This window comes from Charadrius vociferus, unplaced genomic scaffold, assembly GCF_000708025.1.
Source record: "Charadrius vociferus isolate BGI_N301 unplaced genomic scaffold, ASM70802v2 scaffold917, whole genome shotgun sequence".
Classification (NCBI taxonomy): Eukaryota; Metazoa; Chordata; class Aves; order Charadriiformes; family Charadriidae; genus Charadrius; species Charadrius vociferus.
In genome coordinates, this window is record NW_009649175.1 from 235,301 (window position 1) to 245,947 (window position 10,647).

Here is a 10,647-nt window from a genome sequence, read left to right on the forward strand (position 1 = left end):
CCTGCTGAAGAACTTACTGCTGTGGTGGTTTTGTACTAAAAATACCGATTAGTGAAATTGCTTGATTTGCCATCGGTAGATGCTGCAGTACACTCATGCATGACCTAAAGAATGCTGGGCTGAAGCTGGGCGATGACAGAGGGAAACAATTTTCTGGAAGTGTTAACTGTTCTCAGTGAGTATGTTAGTGAATTGATTTTAAAAACAGATCTAGGAGAAAAGTAAAGAAGAAAGTTGATTGAAAGGAAATAAAGGTGTTAAGCTGGGCGATGACAGAGGGAAACAATTTTCTGGAAGTGTTAACTGTTCTCAGTGAGTATGTTAGTGAATTGATTTTAAAAACAGATCTAGGAGAAAAGTAAAGAAGAAAGTTGATTGAAAGGAAATAAAGGTGTTAAGAGGGATAGAGAGGACAAAAAACTAAACTAACCTGAGGCAAACGTGGAACATTAACTCTTTTAAAATCTTTTAAGAGGTCAGGTTTTAACAAGAGTACTCTGTTCAGGAAAAGTACCACCACATTGCAGAGAGGTGATGATCACTATGTTTTTTCCACGTTACTCATTAACTGTTTCACCTTGCTCTTTTCATTAACTTGAGGACACACTGACATCCTGGCGCTTGCGGTTACAAATCACATATGATGTAGTCTGCAAATCAGTGACCGCTGCAGTGACAGCATGCAGACTTCACAGCCTGTGGATTTTCTCCCTCCTGGGACCCACTAGTACATGCCCTGTGCCCCTAATGTCTGCTTTTCTGTTTGGAAGTGTTCACTGGGTATCAAACTCTGTTCCCCGGTCCCAAGCCCACCTTGCCTGTGGCCTTCAGCCCCTTTACAGAGAACAGCAGACGCTCCCTCACACCAGCATGAGGCCGTGAGCCTTGCCCTGAGGTATCGCTCCTCCCATGGGCCACCTGCAGAAGCTGCTTCTCAAACCCCTCTTCCTTGGAGAGATTTCTCATTCCCTTGTTTGAGAACTACTCCTCGACACTGTCCATGCTTCTCTAACTCATAACTCTTCCCTGCAACATGTGACTTTACCCTGACGGAAGGACATCATTTTTTCTACCTGAGTTTTTTGGGATCACCCTTCCTCACTTTGGAAAAATCAGTACACTGCTTACAATGAAATATTACTGCCACCCTTTCAAGGTTCTGAGACACTTCTTGTGCAGGTTTTTATTCTGATTTCCCAATTACTCTGCAAGTTCTGTGTATTGCATTACTGCCAAATTAAACATTTATACACTTCCTAATTCTCTAAGCAAGAAAGGGGGATACACACTACTCATCAAATGTGTCTCTGTCTTCCAAGAAGCCCAATGGCTGTTGGAACAGCACAGTCACAAGCAGGCTGATCTGATACCTTTCCACCTTTGTCCTCTGAAACAGAAACAACACCTCCCGGCTGGCTGGAAAATTCTGATGAATTCTGTAGAAATCTGTTTCACCTTTTCTACCAGATTACTTTATTATTCTTTCTATTCTGAAAACTATTAATTTCACACTATTTTTTGCATGGAACTTGACAAAATTAGTTAATTTCTTATTCCACTTTATAAGAAAAGGAAATACAAATATTATTCATACCAGAGTTGTCTTTCCTGGCTCCTCACAACAGTGTCAGATTCAGCAAGTGGGGAGATTTCTGAGAATATGTAAAACATAACTGGATGTAGACATCAGAGAAGTCGTGCCAATGATCAGTTCTGATGGCCATGAAAATAAGCCATGCAGAACTCAAGCAAAAATCTGGGGTCTTTTTTCCTTAATTCTTATCTGTCTCACAAAAATTAACACGTAAGCGACAACAAACGAGCTGAGTTACATTTCTGTTTAAAATGTAGCATGTCCTTGACTCTGCATGCTTCCTACTTACTCTTCAGTAAATCTTTCTAACCGTAGCTGGACTTCAGATGCCCAGCAGATACTCTTTGTCCTATTAGCATTTATGCCTCAGGAACTGAGGTATGTAAGGTAACCCATAATTTTGTGCAGACAGCTCTATCTGCAAAACTACAGAACCTGAAGAACAAAATTCAAAAACAGGAAATCTTCAAAATTGAAGTAGGGTTGTTGGTTTGGTTTTGGGTTTTTTTTAATTGTGCATGAAACACTGTTAATCCAGTGAGAGCAGCTGCTACCAAAGCTGACTGTTCTCCAGGAACAGATACTTCATTTCCTACAATGGTGGAAAGTACTTGGCTGAACCTAACTCCTTCATCTAACAAGAGAAGCTCAAGTTTGGTTTACAAGGCCCACTGTTAAAAGCTGTCACTTTCCCTGAGCTTCCCTGTGTCTTTTTAGAAAAAGCAGAGCTGATTTGGAGTACTAAAAAAAGCCATAGGTGTCTTTCCTGAAGACATTTCCCTCAAAGCCCAAGGCCAAAACCAGCTTCTTGAAGATTCTTCTCTCAGTTTCTGTAGAAAGACTGCAGAAAGGGCGCAGCATTTCATACCATTATGATTAACTACGATGGATTTCAATTTATGGCAATCGGTGACAATGTAATTATATACCTTGATCCCTAATTAACTACTGGAACTACTGAGTTGGCTCATCCACTGCACCAGGGCAGTGATTCCAATGAACTAACACAGAAGTGACCTATTACCTCCGCAGAAAAGCCAGAAAAGACTAGCTGTGGGCTTGGTTCTGCAAAATACAAAGCACCCTTCATGGATTCTGCTGGAGCCAACAATCAGAGCCAATGGACAGATTGGACAGATCTGGCCCACAATAACTGTCTTGCTCCTACTTTATACGTTGACAAATTGAATCACAATTAGGCAAAGTGACTGACAAACATGCAACATCCATATCAAAAGTGGACTAACCTCCAGCACTCGATTGCCAGTCTCCTCTAGTCTACTAAACCACAGCTATTATATCATTAAAGTGAATAGAATCTCTTTCCCAGGCTTGTCAGCAAGAGATCCCAATACACTGCTAATGAGCCTCTCCCTGTGGGGTCAGAAAAGCCACTTATGGCTGCTCTGTAGAGCACAGAACACAGCACAACCACTGAAAAATACAAAAAGATCGAGGGAATTAAGTTTATAACAAGTTTGTGGAAGGATTTTTTTGTTTTGTTTTGTTTTTCTCTGTTCCAATTACAATGGCAGTTACATGGCAAGAGTAATTATCGTGAAATCACAAGGAAGAGATCTGATAAATAAGCCTCCAATTACATACAAAACAACTTCCCCCACCCTGTCTCTCATCTACAGTCTTTGGAAATGTATCTGGGTTTTCCAGAATCATGATGTGGTCCTGACATGGCACAAAAGAAAAGTCAAAGCACAGAAGAAGTAAAAAAATACACGCAGCATTAGCTGTTGCAGAACTGAGATCTCATCTTTGACTGAACTTTCAATACTTTTATTGGTTTCCTAGTCATTTCAGCCCAGTTTGCACTGGGTGATGGACATCCTATCTACCTGCCAAACTGTGGGAATAAGGTGTTTTGGAATTGCTTTTTATCCAAGGCAAACTTTCCAAGGTGGTGCTGCTGACATGGTATTTAGTTTGTGGTTTGAGTGCTTGCCATTTGTTTGTTTTGAGTGATACCAGGAAGAATAGCAAGAGGGGTTTATTTTTATGGTGCAGAAAGACACTCCTGGCATTCCAAAGGGAAGGATCGAAGGGGTGGTCTAGGACTCCACTGATGACGAGAACTGCCGTCCATGCTGAGCTCGCAGAGTTTCAGAAGGAGAGAGAGATGATCCTAGCACCAACCACTGCACTGTGGGGTCATCCCTTTTGTCTTCCCACTGGAGGAAGGGAGCCTACTGAATCTGTTGGTTTTGTGTTGGCAGAGAACTCAGCATTAGATAATCTTCCCTGGGTCTTAGGGAAATTGTTAGGAGTTCTCAGTGCCACTGCAGCAAGACAGAAGTTTTTTATGGCGAGTACTTCCTGCCTTGTTTCTTCCACCTCCATTTACATCTGCACAAAAGGAAATATTCACCCTTGACAGGCATAGACAATTGCTGAAGGTTAAAACCAGCCCACTGGTAAAGTGACAGTTAAGCAGAGTAATCTGTTTCGTCTTTTTCTCTCTGCCTAGACTTACGGGATTTTTCTTAAAATAACTTGGAAAATTTCTCTTTCTTCAGCCTTCCAGTGGAACATGAATTTTCTTAGATCTACTATACCAAATGAGGAAACCTTTTACTGTCACTAGCCTTTAATCTTTTTATGTCATTAAAGAGGCAGTCCCAATCCTTTCTAAAGGCAGACAGCAGTTCCCAGAAGCACTGAAGCAAGATGACTGGAAGATGTGTAGGTATTTCTGCAGCATACTTTAAGAAAATTCCTAAATTTTTAGACAACAAATATTTACTCTCACTCTCCATGATCCTGTAACTGAATCCATGTGGGCGAAAATCTTGAATCAGAAGTCTTAATGAAGTGCAAAAACGTTTTTGGAGACTGAATGCAAGATCAGGAATCTTGAGGATTTCCATTCAAGCACATGGAAGCATGTACAATACAAGTAATACAGAAAATGCAGGTTTGTCTAAGTCTTCTGCTTTTCCAAAAAGTCAGCCTATACAGACTGTATGGTCTAGAAGAAACAGATAATTGTTTCTAATATCACTTCTGCCAGAGGCCTGCTGGATGACTATGAACATATTTTGTGGCTGTGACTCCTTTTCCCCAATTTGGAAGATTATACAAATCCACAGAAGACAAACAATATAAGTCACAGATAATGTTGAAATAAATTTACACTATATTTTACCAATAACTTATAATAATATTTCCAGGATTTTCTCCTTGTACAGACCAGAACTTGTTACCAAAAGTGGAAACAATAGAACAATATGAGGAAAAAATTCAGTAAATTAATTCTCTGTGATAACCTCAAAATGAGCCAGCTTCTTTGAGTAAAATGAAAGTAATAAATTTAAAATATTAAGAAGTTTTAAAGCAGACTGAAAGGCAAAGCATTGGATTTGTCTACACTGACATTACCAATGCACCTAGGGCCAAACAAGTTGGTCACATAATCAAGACAGCTCAGAGCTCAACCTGGTCAACTTCCCCAACCCTTTTCCCTGCCTATCGGTGGCTTTTGTTGTGCTGTTTGCTCTGTATCACCATGGCCAGAGAAAGAGTTTGAAGTGCATCTACACAATACAGCCATCACAGTCTTGACAGTATTGTAGAGATACTTAATATTTAAGGACTAGACATAGTCATACAGGAGTGGATGCACATATACACACATATATTTTATATAAACACACAATATATAGCACTCACTGGCCACCAAACCATGCTTCGTCCAGCCAGGAAGAATCCACCCACTGTCCCTCGGTTGGTTGAGTACATAGCCTGGGGGAAAAAAAAAGAAAGAAAGAAAGATTGAATCATATTTTAAGTATAATAGGCAAGCTATATACAGACTAAGAACAGCTAGAAGGAAGGGATACAATATATGGGGAGAGTAAAGTGGAAGAAATAAACAGAGTGGCTAAAACAAACAAGCTTATGATGAAGAAAATAGTACAACTGAGCAATGATTCTTGCACCTAGGTCTACATTAACCGTTCAAGCTTCATTGCATTACCTTTCATTACAAAGCAAAACATTAAAATAAAAGTAAATTTAACCAAAAAAATCATCACTCAAATAAAAGCTAATATGAACACTTCATCAGGGTGCAATGCCTTTGATTTCAGGCATCAAAAATTACTATAAATTGCGAGTTCATTAACAGATAGTGTGCAGCTTTTTTACTCAATACTATCCAGCCCAGCAGATATCTACAAAAATCTGTTTTCTTGTCATGATATCAGCATTGTAACCATTTCTCTCTGAAGTTTAAAAAAAGAAGACAACTAGAATTTCCTTTTCACACAATTATTTTGTATTTGTCAAGGGTTGGGCTTTAGGAGGAAGCTTCATCCAATTTTTGTTAATGATCCTGATCCAAATATCGGATTCCCATTGTCTCCTCTGATGGACTTTGAACAGGCAAATAAAGAAACACAACTTAGGAAAATTAGCCAGATCTTTTCTTCTGGTGCAGAAGGCGGCAAGTAATTACAATAGATTTACATTTAACTACACACCGCAACTAAGTATTTGTCCAATAAAGAGGACATTGTCGCTGGAAAGAAACAGTTCCAGGAATTACTCAGTACACAATTGCCTCACAAGCCACAGATCAGCCCTTTATTTGTTGCAGACCTTTAATACAAAGTTCAGCAACAGCCAGACTTTCATGCCAAAGACTCAGCTCCCGCCTGCAAGACAGCAAGGTGTTCAGGTATGCTGGGGCTTCAGTTTTTTGCTAGGCTTTTGGCATCTACTACCATGGCGAAGAGCTAAAGAAAAGTTTGTGTCTGTTTTTGGTGCTCTTCAAAACACTGCCGAACTGGTAGAAAGGGAGATTTGTTTTGCATCTGACCCCTGGGATGCTCCTGGCAAGCACAGGATTACTGAGGGACAATGCCTCCTCTCCACTTGTTAATGGTCAGGTGTTCAGGTGACCAGGAGAGCTTGCCCCAAGGAAACAGAAATTTAGTGACATTCCACTGTTTACAGCTTTGTTGCTCACAGTAGTGGCCTATTATCTTCAAACACTTTAGCACGGGAGGTTCCACCAATAGGACAGTATCTGCCTTTCTCCATCAGCTGAGAAAGCACTGGGCTTTGTTTTCGGATTAGGCACGGAGTTTTCCCTTGCAGCGCTCAGCACATTCAGCATTGCCAGGGTGAAGGCAGGAGGCACCGCTCTGCTTAGATCACCAAGCGAATGTCATTGCCATCACTTGCCACCCCTGAAACTGTTCCTTCCTCATAGTTGCAATGGCACTGCACCCTGTAGTCAAGGTCCTGCTGGCAAAAAAAGCCACGACAACGCTGCCCTCAAACGGCACCTACGATATTGACCCATCTCGCTCCTCTGCTGAGAGCGCTCTGCAGTCCCTGGTCTGTCACACAGTCACAGCTGCAGCTTTACTGTTACACCACCATACTGCCCTCCCTGCACACTGACTTCACCTCTTCTCCCTGTGACTCCTTCTTCTCACTCCTCCTGTGGCATCCCCTCACACCACCAATTCTCACTGCAGTCCCTGTGCTCCGCGGAGCTAAACCCCAGCTGTTCACCTCTACCTGCCTTCTAACAGGGACTCTAGCTGCCCCGGTCTTTACAGATCAGATCGCTCAGCTTCTTCCCCACACAAACCTCATTTCTCCACCTTGCTCACTAGTTCCATTCATCCGCGTAAACAGATGCCTCTCCCAGTCCCCACATTTTCCCCACCACGCACTTATGAACTATCTCTATTAGGCACCAAAATCTTTATACAATTATACATTTTCATTTACTGAGGCATTTTCCCAGGACCCTATAAACTACCTGCTCACTAAGTTAAAAGATAAATAAAATAAAATAAAATCCCAACCTACCCATAGTCCCACTGCCAGGACTACCAAAAAATAGATGACAATAACAGAGATGTCCGCAGCATTGTTGATCCTTATGTCAGATTCCATCCTGGCTGCTTCCCTGGCTTTCTTCTTCTTTCTCTCCTTATATGCTTCTTGCAGAGTTCAGGTTAATGATAAACTGCTGTCATCCCTACGTCTTATATAATATATAACTTCAGATTCAATCGTCTCCCGTGGGACACAAGTTGAAGCTGCTGCTTTTCCTCGGGCAACAATTCCTTCCCAAATATTGGTCCTCTGCTACAGGTGCTGCAGATTTCAGAGTTCAGTCCCCCTGCCAAAGGTGCTCAGGGTTTTAACATCCCCGAGCAGATGTCTGAGAAGGAATGAGCACGGAAAGGAGTGGCTTGGCTGCAATAAACCCGCATATTTACCTCGCTGTGTGTGAATACTTTTTTTTGTAAGTGGTTGTACCTGTAAATCTAGTCATGGAAGACGTAGTTCTTTTCGATGATGATGGTAAACAATTATCTGTGAGGAGTGACCTGACACCTGGGGAAAACCCAGGGGTCCAGGAGCTGGGACACCCTCTGTGTCATCTCCCAACTCAGCAGCATTTGTCAATGGAGAAACAGCCCTGTATTTCTGGGAAGGAGACAACCTGGACATGCTTACATTTCTCACATGGATACAGGTAAAGATGCATGTGAACCACACGACTCAGATCCAGGAGCTCACTGTGCTGAATTTCAGGATGTTTAGACCCTGGTGTTGGTTCTCTCTATTGTGGCTAATCAGCTTCCCATTCAAATAAGTTCAAAGTTCATCAGAGCTTGGGTCTGCTCTCCCTTTATTTGTTCCTCTGACTTCAAAATCAAGCTAAGCAAAATAACTGGTCATAAAGATGTGGAACACACTGATTATAGACAGATCTTCACAGCTTTTAATAAGGAAGCTTCCCCAAATGATGCTTGCGATCCTCTGTTTGAGCTAGAAGAGCTCAGAAAAATCCAGGATATTTAGAACAAGAGGCGCAGGTGGCAGGCACATTTCTGGGCTCTGAGGATACTGGAAAGTCCTATTCTCTGCTTGATATTCAGGAACCATTATTCATTTACAACTGACTAGGCTGCCTTTTGGGAGTAAAATGTTACCCTGAAGTTACGCTGAGCAGAACAAGCAGTACAGTACAGAGAAAGCGCAGTGGTTTGGCAGGTCTTGCAGTGGTTATTTTCTCGGAAATTGAAATTGAGGTCTGGCGTTGTGTTCATTGGCAACTGATTTTTCTTAGGTAAACTACCCTTTGGTAACTGTGGCTAATAAAAAGCATCAAAGTCTAAGAAGCTATAATAAAGTGTGGTTACCTACAAAAATAAAATAAAAATATCTCTGTTGTTTGAGCACCTGTACTCTTATAAAACAGTCTTGTCCTCTGATAGTTTAGGCATCTCTCCCAAAACACATCCTTTGGTTTGTTCTACAGGACTGTGAAATGTTAGCTTTAAATCCAACAAAGAAAAAATTAACCCTGGGAGTTGCTGAGCATCCAAAATTCCCATTAGCTGCAGCCTTCCCTGCTGTGTATTTCAGAGGAAAATAAAAGACTTATTTACTAACCTTAATTATCAGGAAACAGTTTGCCTAAGATAGGCTGTAGATGGCACTTCTTTACAAAGACTGACATAGATTTCTATGGGTCCTTGCAACTAACAAAAAGTTTGGTTTTCATTAATTCCATTTCTGCGTCAGTCTACAGAGGTAAAGCAAAAAAAAAAAAAAAACAAACAACCAACATTAGACAGAAACTTATCTACTATAACGTATTTTGTGTTCTCTTCCCGACCACTGCAAAAAAGAGCTCAGAGGCTAAGAAACACTACAGCCTCCTGCCCACATCAACAAGACTCCAAAGTTTGAAACAGCAGCGGAAAATCAGTCTCTAAAAAATAATAATAATGCAATTCCTATTTTTATATACCATGGAAGCAAACTTAATTCTGTTTTCTCTCTGAAGGCCACAAACCGAAACCAAATATTTTCTACAGGACTGTCAAAATGGGGAGGCATCTTTCTTGAGGTTCTTAATATCTGATCTCTACATCCTCCTATCTGGAGTCCAAAGAGAAACCTAGAAGCATTATACTCAGCAGATTGTTGGTGTACTAAATGAGTCACTTCATTAATTGAATGCATATAAATGGTCTCTGAAAGGTCAGCCAAGTTGCCAGATTCGAAAAAGGCTGAACCTACCTTTGTATTAAAGCTTTCAAAGATAAGCATGAGTAAACCTCCTGATGTGAAGAGTGAACTTCGCATCAGGAGACAATGATAATGCCCAGCTAGCAATGTGCTTCAGTGGGTGCTCTCACCATCCTGAAGAGTCTGGTGGAGCGAGTGTAGGACTCCAATACCAGACAAAATGACAAATAATTTAATATATTGAAGAAACTCCTGTTTCCTGTGAGTCAGGCCAATTCACTGAAGTAAAAGAGATTTTATTGGGAGTGAGAAAAACAATTAGGCAAAGTAGCACAACACAGTGACTGTGATCCATGCCTATAATGATTGCTCCCCTCTGGATCAAGTCTGATGATATTTAGCTTATCACAAAGATGTCTGTTCCTACCTGAATAGACAAAACAGACAATGGACAGCACAAACAGCTACAGAATGGTGTGGTAACTTGTTCAAAATCACAGTCCAGGTTACTGATGGAAACCAAACAGAATTATGTCGTGAATTTGCATACCCAACTATAAAACAGCAAGGGCTGACAGAGGCACCACTGTCTTACGGGGCACAGGGCAGGTACATTATGTAGAAGCTGCAACTGCCCTATTGTCATTAGAAAATGGGGCAGTAGCACAGAAAATTTGAGAGTTATAGCCATTGCCTTGCTGCCATTTAGCCCAGTCTCTTAAAAACTTGCGTGTAAGTCCTCCTTCTGAAGATGGCAAATGATAAAACAAATAGTAAAACAAACAAACTACAAACAGAAAGATGCATTAGTATGCAAACTACCCCCCACAGAGGAACTCCTCTAATCTTTTCTCTGCCATTCCTCCGAATTTCTTTACAAAGCCATCAGATTTCTTCTTGGGATGGTCTTCAGAAATGCTAATTTATACACAGGATCCTTTGTACAATTAATGAAGGACAAAACCAGACAAAAATTTGCAGTTATTCTACTTGCAGAAAGCTATAATACTATGTTAGTAAAGTCTCCTCTGCTG

General features: G+C 41.0%; 1 protein-coding gene across 3 annotated transcripts in view; it reads right to left on the reverse strand.

Moving 5' to 3' along the window:
* The window catches only part of SLC5A1 (solute carrier family 5 (sodium/glucose cotransporter), member 1), a 26,297-nt gene extending 18,778 nt beyond the window's left edge, over positions 1-7,519 (reverse strand). For all 3 annotated transcript variants that reach the window (XM_009888565.1, XM_009888564.1, XM_009888563.1), the window contains exons 1-2: positions 7,433-7,519; positions 5,276-5,347 (exon numbers count right to left, since the gene is read on the reverse strand). In XM_009888565.1, the coding sequence (XP_009886867.1) occupies positions 5,276-5,347; positions 7,433-7,519 (159 nt within the window). The remainder of the gene's footprint in view (positions 1-5,275; positions 5,348-7,432) is intronic.
* Positions 7,520-10,647: the final 3,128 nt, after the last annotated feature.